Below are 24,106 nucleotides of genomic sequence, written 5' to 3'. Positions count from 1 at the left end.
TCGGCAACCAGCTGACACGCCCTGCATGGCAACCGCAGCTGTCTGGTCGATGGCGAACAAAACACACCAACAAAGGCGCAATTTTATAAGTGTATTCCACTACTGATAAGCAGAATGCCGTTCCTGACCAATGACCATGCTGCATGCAGATGAGAACTGGTTATTCACCTGTACCGCTGTTACTCTAATTACTAGTCGTAATTGCATACTTGGCGGTGCCCGGAACCTTGCTCGTGCCCTAACTTCCATAAGGCACGCAGTCTTCCCCATGGCGAGGCATAGCAAACAAGGATGTTATCAAGCCCCGACATCGCCATTTTGTGGGTATGGTAGTAGTCCTAGTCATAACATGCAAAATGTAGATTAATGTTTCCAGTCTAGCGTGTAGCGAGGCCAGATAACCACTGACATAAGTAATTAGGGGAGAGTGGCGGCAGTTGGCGCCAGGCGTCAGTAGGGACGGGAGAGACATCTCCCATATTTTCAGTCAGATCAAAGGTTATGGTTAAATCGTTGGCATCCCTGCCTAGTGATATCATCCACTTGTCAGCGAAGACTTTGCGCGTTTCGATTGAATTGCTGCTCTGAGCTGATGTTCGCACGTTTCCATGAACGATTCGAAGACGTTGTCCTGTACGCAAGTCGAAGAAGCGTTACCAGCCGTGCTGTAGGGAAGTCCATAGCCCAGTTTACATAGGGATTGTTGCAAGCTAAAAGCTTTTATAGCTCCACCCGTTATGTTACAAAAGATGCCAATGGTGCTTGACGATTTACAAAGATATCCCTCTAAATACGCAAAGATCACTGCATCGAAATTATCGCAAAAATAAATGAGCTAGAGACTCGTCAAAAACGCCATATAAACGCAACTCATGAGAGCAGCGGACCAGCGGTGCTATATCCAACCGGTCATCGATACAGTATGCGTTCCTGGGGGATGTTTTAGGGTGGTCAAGAGGAGTTTCATCAGCGATCTGGTAGCGCTTCCGTCTGTGACACGCTTATCGTAGCTGACGCGACAAGCGTATTTAACATTTCCGCTGACTGATCACGGTCAGAAGTTATCGCGTTTCGTTCCACGAAGCAGATCGACCTCATACATAGGCGCGGGAACCGGGGGGGGGGGGGGCAGTGGGGCTATTCCCCCCCTCCCAACTCTGGGGCCGGGGGGGCGGTGCCCCCACAACTTTGAGACGGAATACCGCACTTTTTATGCAAATGTTTTCTTTTTTTGTTGAAAAAGCCAAGGGATGAAAAATGAGTGGCCTAAAACCGGTGAGAAAGCTAGATTTGGGTGTACCCTAGGTTTATCTCTATTATGCTGTGCCCCCTAGTCTGAAAGTAGTTCCCGCATCCCTAACCCCATATTACCTCTTACATTCCACAAGTTGAACACATCAATGGGGTTGGAAATAAAAAACAACGCATGTGCTCAAAACAGCGGCCAACGAACCAAAGTTGGCCACCGCTACGTTTTCACGGCGAGGTAAATCTAGCTGGCGTTTACGATTGGCAGCCTTTCTCTGCTAACCTATAGGGCGCCACGGCACCGCACAGGACACAATGCCGGGAGGATTCACCGACACAATCCCTGGCCTGTCTCCGGCCTGTGTTCACCGCCGGCGGCAGTCAAAACACTCCGCCATTCGAATATTACGACCACACGCCGGACCAGTTTCAAGGGTGATCAATTTCGAAACGCATAAACTCACCGGGAGAGAACACAGGACGCTTCTCACGGGCCATATAGCCGGCTCCGAGGGTCCGGCGGACACCGCAGCGGCTGCGAGGACCCGGCGGACACCGCAGCGGCTCCGCAGGTCCCGGCGGACACCGCAGCGAGCGGCTGCGAGGGCCCGGCGGACACCGCAGTGTGCAGCACGGGAAACAGTTACAAAAGCAGGGGGGACGTCTGAAACGGCGGTGAAACGGCGGTGGGATATATTCTTTGCTCGAAAATCGCACCCGAGGATAGCTGTTCGTTGCTGCACTGTTGCACTACACTGCATGCGGCTAGTAAAAGTGCGATTATCGTGTGCATAGTGGGTAACAGTTGATGGATTGACAAAAAATCACCTTCCAATTAGGTTTAATACAATAGTTATGAAAAATAGTATTCTAAATAAACATCTTATTGACTTACTGAAATAAAGGCTTTACACGCACGGTTATAGATAAGAAAACTTATAACCATCTATCAAAGCTGCCTTATAACTGCCAATCATTAAATCCTTTGTATCGTCAAATGTGGAAGGATGGCAAAAAAGTACCAGCTTTTTTGTGGCCACTTTTTAGGATAGGGACTGCACCGAACGCAATGCTCTCTGGTGCTTGAAAAGGAGAGTTTCTTGTTTTGCGAACGCGTCAGAAAAAAAAAATGAAAAGATGTTCTCGAAAAAAAACAGCAGCATGCCAATGTTGACATTCTGTCCTTCTAAATAGGCCGTTCATAAGCCAAGATGGAACTTTTTTGACAACTTTGAGCATTGTTTTATCCACGACTGTAACTAGATTTACCGACCAGAGTCCATGTCACCAAAATATCAGGGAACGGCAAGTAACCCGTCAGCAGGTGACAGGTGACAAACCCTTCCCGGTGACAGCGGACAAACCCTTTCCGGTGACGGGCATAGAGATCTTATAATATTATAATTATTATAAGATCTCTATGGTGACGGGGACAAACCCTTCCCGGTGACGGGTGACAAACCCTTCCCTGTGGCATGTGACCGATCCAGGTCCCCTCCGCCGGCCGCCGCCGCTGGCAATCACCCGTGAGCGATCAATGAGAACTGACCGCCCGGCACGCGAGGAGCGGGCGCCGGCTGATCCGTCTGGTGCCTCCCACCCACGGACAATGACACTGAACTGGCGACCGTCGGCTGCGTGGCCGAGAGCCTCTCTGAACGTGCCGACACGGCGGTCTCCCGGCGCCGATTTCATTCCAGAGAAGGTATTGTAGTTGACACAGCCCGGAAATGAAGCCAATTGAATTAGACAAGACTCGGCAAGGGGCGGAAAATGAGGAAAGGAGGGAAGGCATTAGTGAAAGAAAAGAAGGATGCAGCAGATAAGTACAAAAGCGACAAAGGCAGTCTAAGTACAAAATTAGAAGTTGGAAACCATGTGGCTAACGATGCAAGCAATAAGGAGAGTCAATCTAGCGGCAGTTCGTGCGTTGTTGGTGGAGAGATGACAGTCAAAAGCCGCGAGTGTATTCAGCTGTCAGTTGTGGTAGGGTGGGCGCAGCTGAGTGCGCCACTCCGTGCAGAGGACGCCCGTCGTTTGTGGTGATTGTGACCGCCGTCCCCGGAACAGACTGATACGCGGTGCGCTGACGTCAATCGGATCGGAAGTCGACCGACCGGATATGTGACGCGCGCTGCAAGGCGGAGCAGTGGCCAACCACGGGCGACGAGCCAGACAAGGATCACACGAGCGTGACTGTCGTCTGATGGCTGAATCATGAACCATTCAACAATTCTGTGCTTACTGCTTACTAATACTACATGCTGATTATTCTGGACGTCGGCCTGAATCAAGGAAGGAATTGCATTCAAGAAGAAGCTTTTCAATCCCCGTCCCACAATTTCTCCTGAATTTTCACGCCCTGGCCTTGGCTTCTGGAGCCACGTAGCGGCAAGCAGTAAGTAAGCAGCGCGGTGTAGTGAAAAGGCGTCTATCATCTGTAAAAAAAAACTTCAGCAATTTTAAGGTCAGGCTACTAGAAATTATCGAAAGTAAAATTTCTAAAACTTTGAAATCTTTTGAACAACTGACTCAAACCTGTTTTCGAATTGATAAAGCTAGAGTGCCGTATAAACGAAACACGCATTCAATAACTCTTGATAACTGGTCGTCGCTAATATGTTGTCAAATTTGACCTTAGGTCGACGGTTTGGTTTTTATGAGAGCAAAAGCTGTAATTTGTGTGCTTTTGATCATATTTGACACAACGCTTGCATGGCATTCCGTTAACAATTATTGCGACTCTTTCATCAAGACGCGTAGAATGAGTGGGGCAACTTAACATGACTCGCAGAAACACACTTAGAAAACCACTTTATTTTACCTATGTTATAGGGGCAATAGCCATTGGTCAAATACGCACCGAGCGCACCGTAGCGGTCAGCACGCGCACACACATACACATACACACATTCGCAAAGTCACAAACTCAATCACATGCGGGAAATCCTTGACTAAATATGAATACAAAATGGTTACTAAAGGCTATGGCCATTGCAAAACAGTGACCGCTTCTCTTGAATGTCCGCAGTTGTTAAGAACGCTTGCATTACACCAAAAAAGTGAGCAAGCGAACAATTAACATCACTACCCAAAAATTATCTACAAGTCGAAGCAACTAATGATGCACCCACCTCTGTGACTCGACGTCAAACACGTATGCCAAGGCTACATTAGTTATACCTAATTATTCGTGTCTACAAGCTTACTTTGGAGTTATAAACATTGCACATCATAAAACACGCATCCAGTCTGATTTATCGGGGCAACAGTGTTCTGTGCTTGCCTAATTAAAGTATAGTTCCCCTTTTCGTCGCATTCTCCCCCGCCCCTTGTAAAAGGGAAAACATTATCTTCCATCAGTTGTTTCATACTCTTTCAGGAGCCTGACCTAACATACCTACACTCAGTTTTCACATCCTAAGCCTGCGGGACAACGCCACCGGTTTCCGGAGTCCCGGCCGTTTTACTGCTCCCCCGAGTTCAGTTTGTCCGTCTCGCCGGCAGCTCCGTCACGCTCCTCCAGCAGCTGGTCGCGTTTCGTCCTTTTGAAGAAGCCCAGCCGGTACATGCCGAACACGATGGCGGCGAGCAGCGCCAGCGCGGCCAGCACCGACACCACGATGATCCAGGCGGCCACCGGCTGCGCCTGTGGCGTGCTCGGCAGCAGCCGCGTCGCCACTGAGGCCGTGTCAGGTCGACTGTTGAACTCTGGGGGGACGTGCGAGCCCTCCAGGAGGCGCACCTCGCCCTCGGTGAACAGGCTGGCGCCGGCCGCGCCGCCCAGCCGCGGCCGCAGCGCGGCGGCGTCCAGGCGCATGCTCAGAGTGACGGTGGCCTGCGTGACCGTGTCCAGGAAGGACACTGTCTGGCAGGCGATGCGGGCGCACTGGATGTCGGAGCCCTCCGAGCACCGCAGCGGATAGGCGTCGGAGGCAGCCGGCGCGCCGTCCGCCGGGCCGTCGGCGCTGCGCCGTCTCCGGGCTGGCGCGGTGGTCGGCTGGGACCAGTGAGCGGGTGTCTCAGGTCCTCCGGACCGGAGAACGTCCCCGTCCTGCAGCGAACAGCTGAACGGCTCCCCGCCCAGCAGCGCCGTCGGCGGATACATTCGCAGAAAGTTGACAGGCTTGCCAGCAATAGTGATATTCACGGGTACTAGAAATGATAGAGAGACTCTTTCCACGGGTGTTGGAAGGTACTTCAATATTTGGAAGGTGTGTTGAATGTCAAGATATTCGGCCTTGTCCCTGTTATCTTCCGTAAGCTCCTCTTCTTTGGTATAGAGAACTTCGTCCTGAAAAGCCTTTCCTACAATTTCCATATCAGCTTGACTGAGAAGTCCGAGAGTTATGTTGGCCACGTTGTCACCCGGAGTCTGCTCCTCGCCGGTGGATGTAGCCGACACGTTGAATTTGAGACTGGTGAACTTGCTCGTCACCGAGGAAACATCCAAAGGAATGCTGATCTCGAATTTCGAATCACTAAGGAATGGATGAGGCTGGACTGAGCACGTGAGCTTAGTATCACCATGTGCGATCTTATCCTCCTCACAGGCCGGCGGTATCCGCATCAAGGTGACCGGTGACGGCACCATTACGGTAAGGCTGGGCAGCGACGCCGGCTCGCCGCCGTTCGTCAACTTGAGCTCCAGATCCAGCGTCTTCGTGGAACCGATGACGTACACGTTATCACTCAAATCAGGAAAGGCAAAGGAAAGATGGAGGTCAGTGCGACAAACAGAATCAGGGCCACAACCATTGGCAAACGGTACCATCAGTGTCATCATTTGTTGATTGTTCTTGCTGGTGTCTTGCACCGGACACGAGCTACAAAAGTCGTCGATGCCTTGGAGGCTGCTAGGAAATTCTATCTGTCTTCGTTTTCTTCGGAGACCTGCTGGACGCTTTCTGGTGTCTGTATCAATAAACAGAGCATTCTCCCCCGACGTCAAAGCACCGTCCGATGGCAAGTTGTACCGCATACTGAGCTGGATTGGTTTCGTGACATCAATCCTATCCTGAGAGCGAATCGCCACAGAGTATGTGCGGCACGTAGCTTTGGAGGCGCTCAGCTGCCAAACGTCAGTGGATGAGCGCACGTCCTCGCCTCCCACCACCAGAACACTTTGTGCGTGGAAAGACTCTATCTTTAAAGTAACGTTGACTCTCACACTCATGGGAAGGAATGGGCCGTCGTAAGACAGACACGCCTGCACCTCAAACTCCCTGGTGTCCGCCTCCAGCTTCTCCGGCTGGGCCGACAGTGTGGCGGCGAACTGAAGCACGGGTCGGGTGCGCAGCAGCACAGCGTCGCCGCTGGCGTAAGACCCCACGGCCACGTCCGGGTACCGGTTGCCGTCCACGTCCACGCCCCGCGAGAGGCTGATGCCGAAGCCGCGCAGGTCGGCGTTGAGCTCGCTGGCGGCGATCCGCTGTGAGGCCGTGGTGACAAAGTCCCCAGGTCCGCCCCGGAACACGTACACGGCGCCCCGGCCGTCCTCCTCGTAAGGGGCACCGACGGCGAAATCGAAGAAGCCGTCGTTGTCGATGTCACCCAACGAAGCCAGAGTACTGCCGAAACGTGCGTGCGACACTCCACTGCCTACGGACGTCCGAGCCGACTTGAATAGACCGTGGTCTGCGTTGATGTAGACGTAGATTCTACCCTGTTCAACAGAGATGCCATCTTGAAAGAGTGGAGCGCCCACTACAACGTCGCTCAGTCCATCGCCGTTGATGTCAACGGCCAGCACGGCGGCGCCAAAGTACTCCCCGAGACTGGAGCCCACCCAGTCGGCCTTGATAGAGAAGGGCTGGTCATTTCGCAGCGGAAAGTCGACTAGAAGAGCGCGGCCCTTTCCTTCGGCTCCGCGGGGCGCGCCCGCCAGGTACAGCGTGTCATGAGAGTCGCTGGAGAAGCGCCCCGATCCGACAGAGTACCCAAAGTAGTCGTAATTCTGGAGGGTCTTAGTCAAATACGGATTGGGAATAGTCGGTCCTACAGTTAGGTCATCCACCTCGCTGTACCTAATGATGGTTCCCGTCCACTCAAACACTCCCGGCGCTCCCAGGATCAGCTCGTGACCGTTATCGGGGAAGTGAAGAGACGTGCCGGCCTCACCGTACGAATAAAAGTACGTCAAGCGTCGATCAGGAAGAATATAGTTCTGACTGTTCTTATCGTAGAGTGGCACTTCCTTTCGGAAGCTGTCGTCGCTCACGGAGTCAGTGCCCACGTAGCAAACACCATTGCCCAGGTACTTGTTGGGGTACTTGGTATTGCGCCACCGGAATGCGCTCGTGGCGAACCAGCCGTTACTGGCGTACTCCATGGCGCCTCCCAGCCAGCCCTGGTCCTTCAGGTCCGTGTACTGCCTCTCGGGGTCAGGCACGTTCCCCGTGCGGTCCACGAGCACCTCCTGGCAGGCGGCGCCGCGACGCAGCGGACACTTGAACACGGCGCCCGGCTCGAGGACGCGTGACGGCGGGTTCAGGCCCAGGGTGGAGTTGGCACGCGGCGCGCCCGCCAGCAGCCAGGGACCGTCACTTTCCCGAACGCCTCCGAGGCTGACTGAGTAGCCGAAGTAGGTGTCTGCGCGCGTCTGCCGGCCGGTCGGGTCGGTCACCGGGCCGCGGAAGATCACCGGATGTGCCGTGTCCACGTTGAAGCCGGTGGTTAATGGAGGCGCCATCAGCACCAACACCAATACCAACACCAGCACCGGCACCGGCACCGGCACCGGCACCAGCACCGATGCAGCTCGCACTACACGCGGAAACGCCATGTAGAGACGGCTGGTGTTGACAGAGAACTGGCGGCGCCTGATATCGCCTCGCACCACGACTCCGTTCTACCGGATATGAGCCGGCCACTGATAGCGTGATACCGGCACTCGACAGATACGGAGCAGTGACTCTCAGACGAACGTGATGTCAGCCCCCTCAAAAACGGATAGGATCAGAGGAAGCGCTGTGCAAAACAGGAAGGAATATGAGTAATCCATGAGTAACACGTAGCAGCTTGCCTACGTCGAATTTTTTCGCAGCTACAACCAATTATTGTTTACATTTCGCCTAGTATTTTCAAAACATTTTGTGATGATTAAGCACGGCTTTACTTGAAAACACTTGACTTTCCAAATCCTACTTCATAAGCAAATCTGGCAAATCTGTCCCAACGGCTCGTTTTCTGACGATGAATTGTTGAACGCGAGTCCTACCACCATCGTCGCCACCATTGAGGATTTGAATTGAAGACACGTGAAGTGTCTTTGCGTACCAAAAAAGAAGAATATTTTTTCGTAAGTGCTGCGATGAAAAAAATATGATCTCTTGGTTAGACTCTTTCCTTGATCGGGAGCTGGGCTTACGAGTTAGCATCTTTAGTTCTGACGATATCGTTACGTCCATTCGCGTCACCCGGTCCGTTTCCTCTCGCCCGGTCGCGTCTCTCGGTCGGGCCGCTCCGTTTTACGATCGTCACCGGCCCAGGTGGCCGCCCGGGCTTCCCGTCAAAGGGTTGGGGCGCGATCACCAACACGATAGGCCGCCGACAGATGCATTCCTCGCCCAGCCACAATGTAGCGCCGGCCTCGTAAAATCAAATCAAATTAGATCGTTTATCGCCACTGAATGGGACGCAGGCGCATAAACCTCGACCGAATGCGTATCGCCGGGAAATTGAAATGAAATGGCGGAATCCATTGGCGGCCGGTCGGTGGAGGATTTTAGTGACGTCTGGCCGTCGCGAGCGGCGACAAAGAGCGGCCGATTTTACAGCGCTGCGCGCGCCCAGACAGCCGAACCTCTCACACGAAGACCCGGCATTGACAGCTGCGCGAGTCTCAGTCAGTCGCAATAAACATGTTTGTTCTGCTGAATGCGAGAGGTGGCATAGAATAAAATATGGTCAGTTTTATAGCAGCAAGTTACGGGGTTTGCATAAAGCCCGGTAGTCTTGCAAATTCAGAGGCCAGAAATACGGACATTAAAATGAACAAAAAGTATGCAAATTAAATGGACGGTGGACTGATATTTCCATATCGTGGAAGAAGTGATTCTAGTGTTTAATTTATCCAATATTACCTTATCAACAGCTCTAGAGCAATGCGAGTAAAAGCCTGCAAAGACTTGATTTTTCTTTCAACATAGGCATGAAATGAGTACTCCCAACGGCCAACACCGTTAACTTGACTGGCCAATGTCCATGACAACTAACAATTTTCGCCGGCTATGTGTGTCTAATCAGAATGACGAGCTAACTGGTCCATGACCCGCATTTCCGCTGCGACATGTTGTACGAATTTAGCGTCATCCATACCTACCTACAGTTAAGGCCGCCGTCCACTGCGACGGAATTCCGTCCGGAGTCCGTCCGGAATGTCGCCGCACGCTGGCCGCATCCGGTCCGGATGCGGTCCGGATGCGGTCCGGATGCGGAGAGCTAATAAATGTTTCCTATCACTTATTACCAAATAAAATATTGCAAGTAACCAGCAGCGAATACTCTTGCCATTCTAAGGAAATAATTTTTACTCACTTCATGATGATCGAGTTCAAATTCTTCGTACAATTCACAATGTTTGCCTCCGATACGGCCCCAAACCACGTCTGTTCCGGACGTTCCGGATGCGTTTTCCGCAGAAAAGTTCAACGCGTCGGACATCACTCTTCCGTCTCCGTAGCAACCGCATCCGAAACGCATGCGGAGAGCTGACGGAAAATCAACAGCTGATTGCCGTTCGGATGCGGTCCGGACGGAGCGCACACGATTTCCGTACGGACCGGATGCGCCCATAGGGTTCTGTGTTAAATTCCGTACGGACCGCACGCGTTCCGCACAGTGGACGGCGGCCTTAAAGGTAGTGTGCCACCTTTGAAAGATTTCCCATTTTATTTTTCCTAGGATAAGAAGCTTCTGTTTTTACCTAATATCGCAAAGAAAATCAAAAATGGGCCTGGAATAGTGCCTTTTTCGGCTAAAAGTTTATCGGTTTTTCGATATGTATAACAACTGTAGTGGGCTGACCTGCAAACAGGCGTCGGCAACAATCGCGAATGCGGCGCACATGTGACAATAAGCAAAAGTCATTATAGAGTTACGACGTACGGGAATGAGTTATCAGCTGTCTAATCGTAGACAACACAATGTCGAGCCTTAAACTGTAAGCCTGTATTGGTATTGTTTCTTTTATTTGGCTGTCGAACATCATTTATAGTTTGAAATATGATTTTATGTAAAATAATTGATATGAAAAAGCCGTCTCTTAAGTTATGACCCCATTTCACCACACGCAAGTGGCAGAAATCACAATGATCAGCTGACGCATTTTTCTTGGCCGAAGTCAGAGCGCGCGGCCCGACGCACCACCACCGCACCACAAAGTATGAGCAGAAGCCGCGCCCAAAGCCAGGGCCCCGGTAACGTGAGGTAGCCGAGTCGGGGCAGCGTGCGCTGACCCAAGCCGGGGCCGCAGCTTTGGGCGCGGTCTACCGCATCCCCGCGGGCAGCCCCGGGCTATCACATGACACCGGGAGGACGCGCGGCCCCGGCTTGGGTCAGCGCACGCTGCCCCGACTCGGCTACCTCACGTAACCGGGGCCCTGGCTTTGGGCGCTGTCTACCGCACCACCTAACAGGCGTGTTCGAAACCGCAGGAGATGATGATGAACGGGTTTATCGAAACTTGATTGGATGAGCATATCGGTAATAGCGATTTCAGTGTGTGCATTTATTGTTCATAGTGGTGTGAAATGTGGTTGGGGTACGACCGACAACCCGTCGGGGCGAATTTCGCACTGGGGTACTCAAAATTTGAAGAATTTAAGACGTTTTCATGAGTTTTGATGGTATGGATAAGTTCTAAAAATCCGGTTCTCCTTATCTGGGCCATTAACTCCATACGGTCCAGGAAAGCTGGCACACTACCTTTAACACGTATGTACAAGTACACAGTTCCTTGCAGATGTGTGAGTGATGACCAAGGAGTTTTTCACGGTATCGATGCATTGCTATTACTCGCTTGAAGCATCTATCATAAGTGGATTCCGGGAGTCGAGATATGACCCCTATGATATGGGCAGGGTGCTGAGGCGACTTCAGCGCCGATACCGTGTTTAACTAGCTCTCGTGGTATCCTGCTTCCTGGTGCAGATGGCAGCGTACTGGCCTGGCGGCAGGCGCCTGAGAAATGAACAGTCGAAACTGAGACGGTCGGCCGTGCGGTCAGACCTGTCGGAGAGGTCAGAGATTCCCTCCGCGGGGTCCCTCTGCCACCATTTGTCAGCACTGATGGGATCAGATAGGGTCGGGGAGCGGACAGATCTGGAGCGAAACAGCCGACCCCCGCAGAACGGGGAGTGATTCGTCTGGAGCGGATAACCCGCCGGCCGTAGCCGGGAAGAGATCTGTCTGGATCGGTTGCCCCGACGGGAGACAGAACTGGTTGGCCCACGCTGGAGGGTGTAACTGAAGAATCAGACAAATCAGACTGTTCGCTCTTTCGAGATGTCCTGAATCGAGCGTCGGGCACACCCAGCGCGCTGGTCCCGTTGGTGAGCTGAGCTCGTCCCGGTATTCGAGCGATGCCGCTCGGAAGGCGGCGCCGAGCGGACGGCGAGGCACGCGCTCCGTTCCGTGCCACTGACAGCCGGCATTGTGGTGGCGACGGGTACAAATAAAGGGGTGGGCGGCGGCTGGGGCCCCCGCCGGCGCCGGCCGCCGATCGGCGCCCGATAGAGACCGGCTGACGTCTTCTGCGTGGGTCGTGGACGGGTCGCTGGCGCGCGGCGCGGCGGGGTGCGACATTCCCGGCGAGCGCGCGCGCCGCCCCACGCGCCACCGACGCAAGGACAAAGCACCAAGGCGTGCTCCAGAGGACGGCGGGCGGCAACTCTCAGTTAGACGGCCAGCCAGTTGGCTCCAGCTTGTAATAGGTCTGGGACAGGTGCTTGGCGACAGGTTCTGTGCATTCGTTACTCACACCTATGTACTCTACAATTATACACACATTATGTTTGTTAAAATGTCTTCCCTGGTCTTATTTGCTTGTGGTGGTAAAGCTCGACCTCTACCAACCAATTCGTAACAAAGCTACAATGCAATTATCTAGTTATTAGGTTGGTATCCGCAAAATACTGTAAAGGAGAATGAAATATGAAAGGAAATCAAATGACGTTATTAGAATCAAACGGTCCTAAAGCACGAGTGACGAGACAATTTGTTTATTTGTGTATTGGATCTAACAAAGCTCCCCATTTATTGGCCCCCACACTTTCCGGCAATGATAAGTAGCTGAGTATGTATGTCTCATTATTTCATGATGCCTTTGGTTTGGGCTGACCCTGGTGCCCGGTGGTTCTGCTGCGTGGAGCTCTGTCACAACTCGCAGCCGTGATGATCTGACCACCGATTGTGAGTGAGCGACTTTATTTACTTTTATGCTGAAACGTTCCGAAGGTCGTGCTCGGTTTGTTTGTTTGCTCGAAAACTAGCCTCGCAGCAGCGGCGTTTGAGATTAGGAACAAGTCTTCACGTCGACACGTGCAACCAAGAACAAACCATCGTACCGACAAAGTGACATCATACCGACAATGTGACCAAGTGACACCAGCGCACGTAGCCGGAATACTCCACCAATGTGCCTTCAACATCATGACATGAAGATATGCGTTTTCAATTACGGGGGCTGTAAGACTAAGCCTTATACCTGCTCCACATGAAGTTGCGGTGCCCCGCGCCGAGCCGTCGCCCCTCCCCACTGCGGCGAACCGCGGCGGGGTAACCTGGAGTAACCGTGACGTATGTAGTCTGTGACGTCCCAGCGCTTTGCACATTGTCCGCTCCTCGCCGCCGCTCCGCAGCGGCATCTTGCCGCTGAATTCTCGTGCGCGACGGTCGTTCGGCGTCCCGCTCTCCGGCCGGGCTCCTAGTATTCCATGTGTACGTTGACGCCTAAGCACGATTGGTTTGGCGAATGAACTCTTGGTTCTCTCGACGTTCCGGTTCCGCTTGTGCTATTGTTTGATTTTTTCGTTGACTTTTCACTAATCCTTTCTTTTCAGCCTTATGTTTTTGACTTGGGTCTTTTTAGACCGGCTTTCATTAGTTCATAAACACGCAACAAGTCATGTCCTCTACCTCTGATTTAATGTGCATAAGTCTCATGATCATTAAACATTGGTAAGCCCGACTTGTGGTGTGCCCCACAATCCAGTCTTAGCAAGGTGACTCAGCGATAGGTTGTGGTGGTACGGCAATGTAACTAGTGGGCCCGGTATGACAGTGGCAGTGGCGACGGGCGGAGCAGCAGCAGGGAATGGGCAGCTGTTCCAACAGATACGGAGTCGGCACATCCGGTAGCCATTTCCAGGAGGCGGCGGCAATCGTTATCGGAGCTGACATCCGTGCCGCCAGCAGCAGAAGACGTTGTGGCGCGGCACGAGTCGGGCTGGCCAGGCGACGGTGTCTTGATGGCGTTTCCGCGTGTAGTGCGAGCTGCACCGGTGCCGGTGCCGGTGCCGGTACTGGTGTTGGTGCTGATGGTGTCTCCATTAACCACCGGCTTCAACGTGGACACGGCACATCCGGTGATCTTCCGCGGCCCGGTGACCGACCCGACCGGCCGGCAGACGCGCGCAGACACCTACTTCGGCTACTCAGTCAGCCTGGCTGGCGTCGGCATGGGCGACGGTCCCTGGCTGCTCGCGGGCGCGCCGCGTGCCAACTCCACCCTGGGCCTGAACCCGCCGTCACGCGTCCTCGAGCCGGGCGCCGTGTTCAAGTGTCCGCTGCGTCGCGGCGCCGCCTGCCAGGAGGTGCTCGTCGATCCGACCGGTAACGACGTTAACCGACAGCGGCTGTACACGGACCTGAAGGACCAGGGCTGGCTGGGAGGCGCCATGGACGCCGAGCCAGGCGGCACCGGCAGGCTCGCCGTCAGCGGCTTCCGCTGGCGAAACAGGCACTATTCCAACCAGTACCTGGGCAACGGAGTCTGCTACCTGGCTGATGCTCCCGTTGGCGACAACACGTTTCAGAAGTTTGTCCCGCTGTACGAAACCACCAAACAGAGTTTCCAGCTGCCGGATACCTACAAATACCGCCACGTGTACTACTACTCGTACGGCCAGGCCGGCACATCAGTGCACTTCCCCGACAACGGGCGCGAGCTGATCCTCGGAGCGCCGGGCGTCTTCGACTGGACGGGCACCCTGATCAGGTACAGCGCCTTCGAGGAGACGGAAGAAGGCGGCGGAAGACAGCGACGGAGGCGACAGGCCAATGATCTCAGCGAGCTCATCATTCCAAACCCATTCGTGACTGAACAGTTCAACAGATATGATTACCTAGGCTATTCTGTTGGATCTGGCAGGTTCTTCAGCTCAACAAAGTCGACTGTGTATGTGGCCGGTGCGCCGCGGGCTGCGGATGGAAAGGGCAGAGTGTTGCTGTTCGACTTCCCACGCAATGTGTACGAGCCGTACGAAATCATGATGACATGGGAAGGATCCACAGTCGGCGAGTACTTCGGCGCCGCGGTGTTAGCCGTGGACCTGAACGGAGACGGTCTGAGCGATGTGGTTGTCGGAGCACCACATTTCGGCGAGGGCAGCGCCTTTGAGCATGGACGAATCTACGTCTACATCAACTCAGACCGCGCCCAGTTCAAGTCGGCTCGTACGACAGTGGGCCGCGGAGCGCTGCGCGCACGTTTCGGCAGTACTCTGGCTTCTTTGGGTGACATCGACAACGACGGCTTCTTCGATTTCGCCGTCGGTGCCCCTTACGAGGAGGACGGCCGGGGTGCCGTGTACGTGTTCCGGGGCGGACCGGGAGACTTTGTCACCACGGCCTCACAGCGGATCGCCGCCAGCGAGCTCAACGCCGACCTGCGCGGCTTCGGCATCAGCCTCTCGCGGGGCGTGGACGTGGACGGCAACCGGTACCCGGACGTGGCCGTGGGGTCTTACGCCAGCGGCGACGCTGTGCTGCTGCGCACCCGACCCGTGCTTCAGTTCGCCGCCACACTGTCCGCCCAGCCGGAGAAGCTGGAGGCGGACACCAGGGAGTTCGAGGTGCAGGCGTGTCTGACATTTCACGGTCAATACGTACCATCCATAGTTGCTGTCAACGTGACTTTGAAGGTGGAATCTTTTCACGCTCAGAGCGTTTTGGTTGTGGATGGACAGGACGAGTCCTCTACGTCACAAAGATGGAAAGTGACGAAGGACAATCAGAAATGCCAGCAGTACACTGTCGCAATCCGCATGGAGGGATCATTGATCGACTTCAATAAGCCCATCCAGCTGAGCATGAGGTACATGCTGATGACAAGCGTCAGTAGTCGGTCAGGCGAACAAGCAGTGATTATAAACACGGACACTTCCAAGCGTTCGCCCGCATCCACACCCAACAGAAGAGGGAAGAGGCAGGTGTCCTTTCCGTCCGACTTGGAGAGGATTGACGACTTCTGCAGTTCTTGTCCCGTTCCAAACGTACACATGGACAGCCAACAGCTGACCTTGCTGAGTGTTCCATTTGCTGTCGGGTGTGGAGCAGATTCAATTTGTAACACAGACCTACGACTGGCGTACTCTTTCCTCTCTGCTACCAGCAACACCTACGTCATCGGTTCCACGAAGACGCTGGATCTGGAGCTCAAGTTGACGAACGGCGGCGAGCCGGCGTCGCTGCCCAGCCTGACGGTAATGGTGCCGTCACCGGTCACCCTGATGCGGATACCGCCGTCATGCCAAGAGCAAAGTTCCGGTCAGCTTTCGGTCAGCGTGACTTGTATTGTGCAGCCACATCCTTTCTATGACACCTCGGAGTTTAGGCTGGTTCTCAGCCTTGACGTCACAGACGTTACCAGTCACCACAATAGTCTGAAGTTCAATGTATCGGTCACGTCCACAGGTGTTGAAACTAATCCACTCGATAACATCGCCAACATCACACTGGCATTGCGGAGTGAAGCAGACATGGAAATAGTCGGCAAAGCTGTGCAGGATCAAGTATTTTATCACAAGGAGGAAGACCGAAAACCAGAAGAGAAAGAAGAGCCTTACTTCCTAATTATCAATCACACTTACCAGATCTTCAAATACCTGCCGACGCCGGTGGAAGCTGCTGTCATCTCCTTCCTCATCCCTGTCGATTTCGACAACGATGGAGATAGAGTCAGATTCTTGGAAATATACCCACCTGCGGCACAAATAGGAGGCCGGCCGTTCAGCTGCTCATTGCAAAACATGACCTTCTTTCGACCACTGAAACCGGATGTGCAAGACCTTGAGCCAGGTCACAACGAAACGGTTTCACGCCGAAAACGTGAAGCAGACGTGTCCCTGGAGGAGCTCCGAGCCAACGGCACCCACCTGCTCAACTGTACGAGCGGCTCGCGCGTGCAGTGTGTGCGCATGACGTGCCAGCTGGTGGCGTTTCCCGATACGGCCACACGCGCCACCGTGCAGCTCAGCATGCGGCTGGACGTGCGCGCGCTGCGCCCGCTGCTGGACGGCCGCAGCGCCGCCGCCCTGGTCACACACGGCTTCGTGCACATCCGCAACAGCGCCGGCATCGCGCCGGAGGTGAACCGGCGGCCGGACCGCGCTGCCGTCTCCACCGAGCTGCTGCCGTCGGCGCTCGAGCCGCAGCCGCTGGCCGTCTGGATCATCGTCCTCGCGGTGCTCGGAGCGCTGCTGCTGCTCGCCGTCATCGTCTTCGTCATGCACCGGGCCGGCTTCTTCAAGCGAACCAAGCGCGACCAGCTCCTGGAGGAGAAGGTGGTCGAGGAGTTCAAGCGGCTGAGCACCGTCGTGGAGTGAGGACGTGACGGCGCGGCACGGGGAGCGTGGGACGCCTTACAGCGAGCGGCGAGGTCGGGTGATTGCGGGCGCGTCTGGCTGTGACGTCAAAGAACGATGGGCAATGCGCATTCCGCGAGAGCGTAGACCTCTGTATACCACGTAGACCTCAAAGACTTTGGTATTCAGAGCTTTAAGTCGAGTGTGATATTGCACCTGTGCTTATAAGATGTGTCTGCCGATGTGCTCTTATTGTTCCAGGCCTGGGAATCTGTGTGGCGCCCGATCGACTATAATGTAAGTCATTCATTTAAATTGCTTCATCTTACCATATTCCTTTATAATTTTATCTCAGTTCTTATCTAATGTTTAACAGTTGTTCGCAAATTGTCGCTAAACGTGCATGAATGTTTCTTTTCTCAATTGCTTTTTTACTTTTCCAATAAAATGTTAAAATGAATGCTGATTCGACAATACTTGGATAGGCTATGCTGTGCAAAAGGTTGCCACACACTATTACAATTGCCATACGAAAGCTTACACTGTATTTCAGCTGGCATCTTCAAGTCATTTCCATACCCTGAAATGCCCTCCAAGACTGTCAAATATCATACAAAGTTCCATGACACAGTTTCATCTTCAATTGCACACTTACGTACAGATTGTAAAACAGCGTCAAGTCGGTCAGATACCGAACGATATGGTTTCGAGTTTGATACAGCGAGTCTGCCGGCTGTATAGGATAGATACAGTACCTACATACAGAGACTGCGCTGGGCCCATCCGTCAGACGGAGGATGATGTGGTTGGTGAGTTCAGGGCTTTCGTCAGAGCGCCAGTGGCGGAAGCGGACGCGGTCGGAACAACTGATAGTCACCCGGGAACCAGCCGGATGCACAGCTGCAAGTGGGCTGTGCTCCATTTTCATAAACAAATATTATTCCAGTTGTAACAATGTATAGTTTCTACAGATTAACTTTCAATGTAAAGAATATATTGGTAGACATGAGGTGCAAAAATATCTTAATTGAATGTGAACGCATGGCATGCGTAAGGTTTTGCATGCTACGTTCCTTCTATTTCACACACTTATGCTTATGTGTATTTAGTCACCCTGGCTCGAGGTTAATGGCATCAAGTAAAAGTAACAAAACAGGACAATAGCCACCGTTTCACCGTTCATTCATATCATTTACATACAACAATACCCAATGAACAGACCCGCTCTAACATAGTGACAACAATGGAATGTCAATGGAGCTATAACAGAAGCAACCGTCTTTATTTGCCATCATTGCCTCCGTGTTAGAAAGGTACTATATTCTGGCATCGACATTCCTGTCCGATGGCCACAAACCAGCATTGGAGACGGTACATTACCGTCCTGATATCCGTTTGAGCCGCGACAGTCTGCTTCTGTCGCATGGTAATGACGCGATCACCGGCCGATGGCTCAGGCTGAGCCTTATTTAATACGGCGGCCGGCGCGCATTTAGTAGTCCGTTCTCATCGTGCTGCGGCTGAGTGCGGCCGCTGAGCGGTGCAGAATGCTGAGCCGGAGAGTGACGGCGCCGTTATATCGCTCACCAGACCGGCGGAGATCGGGTACAACCAGGGACTCTTGCACTCCGGCACTCCGCAGCCACTTATCACGGGAGATGGTAGTCGCTCGACGACTTCAGAAGCGAACAGTAACCGCAGCATTTATCTCAGTGATTGGTCTCTAATTGCCAGTCAAATTCCTTCTTAACTTCGCTTGGCAAAATCAAGCCAAATAATTATTTTTGCTATGTAGCGAGAGTGACCAAGCCGGGACTGGAGAATCAAAGCAGCAGCTTTTACTACAGTCTGATGTGAATCCGTCCAGTGTATTTTCCTCTCACCTTGGGCTCTTTGCTCGGAGGTTTGTGACCCTTTTCAAACGGTGGCGGCGGACGACAAAGCGCCGCTCCGCCGAATTTCCCTGGCCAAGTGCCAGTCACGCATCTCACCACCGGGCCTATTCATGCACGCGCCGGCTCGCACTCATAAAACGCTTATTATGCCCCAGCGCTCAGTAATTTTATCGCCGAGTATATCATCAGTTGAGTCGGGCGAATCAAAGTTTATCGCCGTTTTATGTGTGATCAAAGCTTTCAGCAGTCGCAGAAAAGCCGACTTGTTTTCGTTTATGACCGTGTGCCGGCGCCGTTCCATATTGTCACCTGTACCGTCGGACGGGGTCGGTTCGTCTCCCGCTCCCCTCTGGGTACCGTCGGAGAACTCAGACGCATTGAGGGACTGTCCAAATCAGCATACGGCCGGCCATCTGGGAATGGCGGTCTGTTGATCCACGTATTGAGGAGCCTGGTGAGGTGGAAAGGGGTGAGCTGTGAAAGTGAATGGAGACGAGAGGTGAGGAGAAAGGAAAGGGGTAGGGTGCTGGCAGGGTACATGAATGAGTGCAATGCGTGTGAGTGGTACGTGTGAGTGTCGGTTGAGTGAGTGGAGTGCAGCGTAGTGCAGTGTGCATTTTACAGTACAGGTCTTCATTTTCTCATCTTTCTCACTTCAAATCATCTAGTTAAAAAACCTGAAACATCTGGACATGATAACACGTTGATGATACAAATATTAATGAATCCTTCGCTTCAGCAATTACCTTCTAGCTCGGATCATTCCATAAAATCCCATTTCCCATGACATAAAGTAATCAGCTCTCCTCACCAGACCACAGACGACTGTGTTCGTCAGGTGACATCTCTGTTCTTCAACAGCATCCCTCCACGCCTCGCGATGATGTCATCTCAGGCTCCGGATGCCCGTCCAACCAATGAGTGCGGCGTTATCTGGCGGTGTATGACGTCACCAGTCGGCAGTGTGATGTCAGCGTTAGTAATGCCAGGGGGCAATGTGATGGTCTAGAATGACGTCATCACTTCCGTGTCAATGTCTGTTGATTGTGTTGATGGCCTGTATTTGTATGTGTTACAGTGCGTCCGCGAAATCCGTGAGATTGCGAAGTTACTAGTTAATCCGCGAAATCCCTAGGGACTCCGCGAACTCACATAAACTCTCGTGAATCCGCGGAATTACTGTCGTGGCTCCGCGGATTTACTAGAGTTTCCAGTGCGTCCGTGAAGTCGCTGAAGAGTCGCGGGGATCTGCGAACTTCCTAGGTAATCCGCGAAATAGCGATTCTTTTTCAGTGAATCCGCGGAATACCGACTCTTTTTTCAGAGGTGTCCAAAAAAACGCTATTGAGTTCTTATCCCGACTTTTCATAGAGGCTCAAAGACAATTGGAACCGAATCATGTTGCCGATATGGTGGTCCTGTTGTGCGTTGGCCGGCATGGCAATATCAGTCTATCGGAATAAAAGCTTCGGGACATTTGGTAAGTTTTATGTTACATTGTTACGTAGAGGTACCCTGCTAGCTTTATAGTTTTATAAAAAAAATCTTAAATAATATTTTTTTCTAGCTTATAAAAAAACTTGTGCGCCGCACACTTCCACTTCAAACGTGGGTATTTGCTGTAAATAGTTAGGTAACTACCTGAATGGACCTTGAGCTCACACTTGCGAATGGTAGTTAACCCGCACACCGACCGGATGGAGGCGTATATCCGCCCCCTGAAAAAAAATTCGTAAATAACGAAAAAAAAAACGCGGTGCGTAGCATTGCGAAAAAATTTTGCATGACTATTCCCGCATCAATTTTACACAGTGTGCAAATTTGATCCTCCTACCTTTCAAGGTCAAGTCACCAGGTCACTTCGAATAACCTGACCTCAAATCACTTTTTTGCAACTTCGTCGCCGTGTCCGAGCTGCAGCAGATGACGGAGTCCTTTGACAGTTGCAGGAATAATTAGGTCATTGGTGGCTACAATTTTTTATCTCGGAATTTCGATATCGGTGATCTAAGGTCAGGTCTATTTCTTGACCTCCCCATTATGAGTCAATGGGGGAAAATCAACTGCCTGACTTTTTCCCACTAAAACGCGTCGGAATGACCTAATATACCATGAATGACTTCATATACGATAAACCTTGACTACCTTGAGTCACCAAAACTAGAATTGTAGCCAGATGCTGCACAGATGTTGACTGGTGTGTTCTGGTGAGAGCATGTTACTTCTATGTTAATGCACATAATCTTAATCAACATAGTATAGGGGGTCAGTTGGACCCTGGCCCACCTGTTTGGCCCCTGATCAAGCTAGAGCTTCGCGAAAAATCAAGCGTGCTGCTTATGACGAGAGAAAGCCGAATATATCTAATTCCAAAGTCCAAGGTCATTACTTAGCTTTCCAAGTCAGGTCAATGACCCATGAAAAGTTGGGAAAATCGGGACCTCCTTAGAACTTCGTAAAGTGAGGGTGTTACGGGGGTACATAGTTCGGGGTGTTGATCACGAGTTTCATGTTAGTTGTGATCACAGACGATGGCTTCATGCAATATACCTACCTATGCCAGGTCGGGTTATGGGCTAGGTCAGGTCAACCAATAGGCGTCCTGCCTGCTATTCAAAGTAGGTGTTGCCTACCACTGACAGCTTCGTAAGATGTTACGAAGGCATCAAAAATTCTTCGTAAATGTTCAAATGGCTGTTTAGTTCGAAATCAGCTCCAGAAACTACTCTAGAAACAAGTAAAACTCAAAAAGCGAACCAAGGTCATCAAAGGTTATTGACCTTGACCTGACATTAACGTGACCTTGTCATCCACCATAAATACCACCATAAATACTGCATTGCACCAGCATCATTACAACATGTTTGAACGTTTAAAACCACAAAAGGACTGGAAGCGCGCATGATAATGTGAGCTGGCATACGCTGAATCGCGATTCTGGTCAAACATGGTCTCGAGAAATAGGTCATTGGTCAAAAGGTCAGTTAGGTCAGGGTCATGAATTTTTTAGGTTAGGTGTAAAATTGATGAACTCGAGGGTACTAGAAGTTTCGTTGCGATCAGCTGCTTGTTTCACGAGAAATTTGCGAAAAACCATGGGGGGTCCATCCAACCGAAGGTGTCTACCGTGTGTATGTTCACCGTTTTGGGACCTCGGTAACGGACAGACGCACCCACCTCCGCGAATAGTGTTATAGACGGCTGAAATCCGCTGCAATCATTTTAGCTCGTATGCCTATAACTGAAAAGAATCGGCAGTTCGCGGACTCACTGAAAAAGAATCGCTAGTCCGCGGATTAACTAGGAAGTTCGCAGATCCCCGCGACTCTTCAGTGACTTCACGGACGCACTGAAAACTCTAGTAAATCCGCGGAGCCACGGCAGTGATTCCGCGGATTCACGAGAGTTTAAGTGACTCCGCGGAGTCCCTAGGATCAACCAGTGACTTTGCGAACTCACGGATTTCGCGGACACACTGTAACATATGTAATGGAGAAAGCAGCGTTTTCCCATATGAATGACATGCGACATGGCAATGAATAGCTTTATTTAAAGGGACACTCCCACCTTAACATTAGTTTTGAGTTGAGATAGCCAAATTGGTGGCCATGGCCTGCAAATACCGGTTTGGGCACTCACAACATCGAAAAATGCTTTAATTCGAAGATATGGAATTTCAAACTTGCAGTTTTCGGATTCTAAGGGGCTAATGCATTGGAATGCCCCCTTAGAATTTGTGACGTCAGCGTAGATCTAACGATTTTTAAATCTTAGACTAAAACCATCGTTAACACGTGGTGGTATACGCTGCTTTGCGCGCAACGTCTGCCGCACTTTAAGGCTGCCAAATTATTGCTTCCAAATAAAGTCGCTAGTAACAGGGGAGATCCCAAAAAGTAAACAAAAGTAAAAGCCTAATATCTTGAAAACCAGTGAATATTTTTCGGTGAAATTTGGTAGATATTCGTTTTCGCTCTTTCTGAACCAAGGGACATCACTTCCATGCCAATTCATTAACTTTTTTGAAGGTGGGAACTGGGAGGGTCCCTTTAAGTCTTTCGAAGCGACCTATAACCACGGATTGTTGCGAAGCTTAACAAGCGCCCCACTGGGGGGAGCTATTTATAGCCCCCCTCCCGTTTTTCTGCAATAACTTCTAAACTGCTTGACGTATCGACGCCAAACTTTCAGTACCTTCGGCTGCATCAATTTGACACCTTGTGTCAAAAATTGAACTTCGTAGCTACCATATGTCGGCCGGAAATGACGTCAGAGTGACGTCATGTTCGGCCGATTTCGACGCAAAACATTGAACCACGGCAATCGCTCCCAAGGGCTCAGTTTTTAAGCTAGATCCAATTTCTTTGAATGAGATGACTCAGAATAAACTGCGCTATCAAACTGCTATCTCGGATTTTCGAAAATTCGAAAATTTTGAAAATTTTATATAACAAAATTCAAAATTTACATTTTTTCATTTTTTCAAAAAGTTTTTGACTTTTCGAAAAAAACGGAATATATGTGATAGAAAGCGTTATTATGACTAACTCTAGCAAGTTTTAGCTAAATATCTTCAAAAATGGCCAAGCTATACGCATTATTGCAAAAAATTCACAATTATTAATTTTTCAAATCAATTTTTCAGCACGTATTTGACATCGTACGCCAATATAAATAGCACCATCGTGTTCCTGAGCTCAAACTGCATCCAATAGACACCTTTTCTGTTGAAAAATTATAACTTCAAAATTTGACTTTTTTTGACCTGAAAGTGACCTGACCTAAGCTAAATTCGACTCAAAATGACCTTTAATGAAACAGACGACATCAAATTCGAAATCTTTGGCCTAAATGGACCATAGTGTCACGTGACCGACGCATGATATAATATTTTCGTGACCTGTGATGACCTGACCTTGACCTGAAAATCAAAGTAGGTACAAGTTTGGTACCCTCAGGGTATCTAGAGCATCTGTTCACGAGTGTGTGAACCAAAAATGAGCCTGATCTGACTTGTAAGCCGGCGGCCAGAGCCCAAAACGTGAACAAGCCACAATGCTAATAATTTTTACTTTGACCTGACCTGTGACGTCATCGGTGACCTCGAGGTCAATGAAATTAGGTTTCGCTCGACAGTTTTTCCGGGGCTATCAGACG

At 51.4% G+C, this 24,106-nt stretch overlaps 2 protein-coding genes across 2 annotated transcripts; one reads left to right on the top strand and one right to left on the bottom strand.

Annotated features, from left to right (window-relative positions):
• Window positions 1-4,045: 4,045 nt before the first annotated feature.
• LOC122380368 (integrin alpha-PS3-like) lies at window positions 4,046-8,042 on the bottom strand. Its single transcript, XM_043363465.1, has one exon. It carries the CDS (start codon window positions 8,030-8,032, stop codon window positions 4,715-4,717), a length of 3,318 nt encoding a protein of 1,105 aa, XP_043219400.1. The 5' UTR covers window positions 8,033-8,042; the 3' UTR covers window positions 4,046-4,714.
• A 5,627-nt stretch (window positions 8,043-13,669) lies between these two features.
• Window positions 13,670-17,514, top strand: LOC122380366 (integrin alpha-PS3-like). Its single transcript, XM_043363459.1, has one exon. The coding sequence runs from the start codon at window positions 13,719-13,721 to the stop codon at window positions 17,073-17,075; it is 3,357 nt and encodes a 1,118-aa protein (XP_043219394.1). The 5' UTR covers window positions 13,670-13,718; the 3' UTR covers window positions 17,076-17,514.
• The last annotated feature ends 6,592 nt before the right edge of the window (window positions 17,515-24,106 follow it).

Source organism: Amphibalanus amphitrite, unplaced genomic scaffold (genome assembly GCF_019059575.1).
Source record: "Amphibalanus amphitrite isolate SeventyFive unplaced genomic scaffold, NRLGWU_Aamphi_draft 000096F_arrow, whole genome shotgun sequence".
Classification (NCBI taxonomy): domain Eukaryota; kingdom Metazoa; phylum Arthropoda; class Thecostraca; order Balanomorpha; family Balanidae; genus Amphibalanus; species Amphibalanus amphitrite.
Note: the sequence above shows the minus strand (reverse complement) of the source record. Positions and strands in the feature narration are given on the sequence as shown.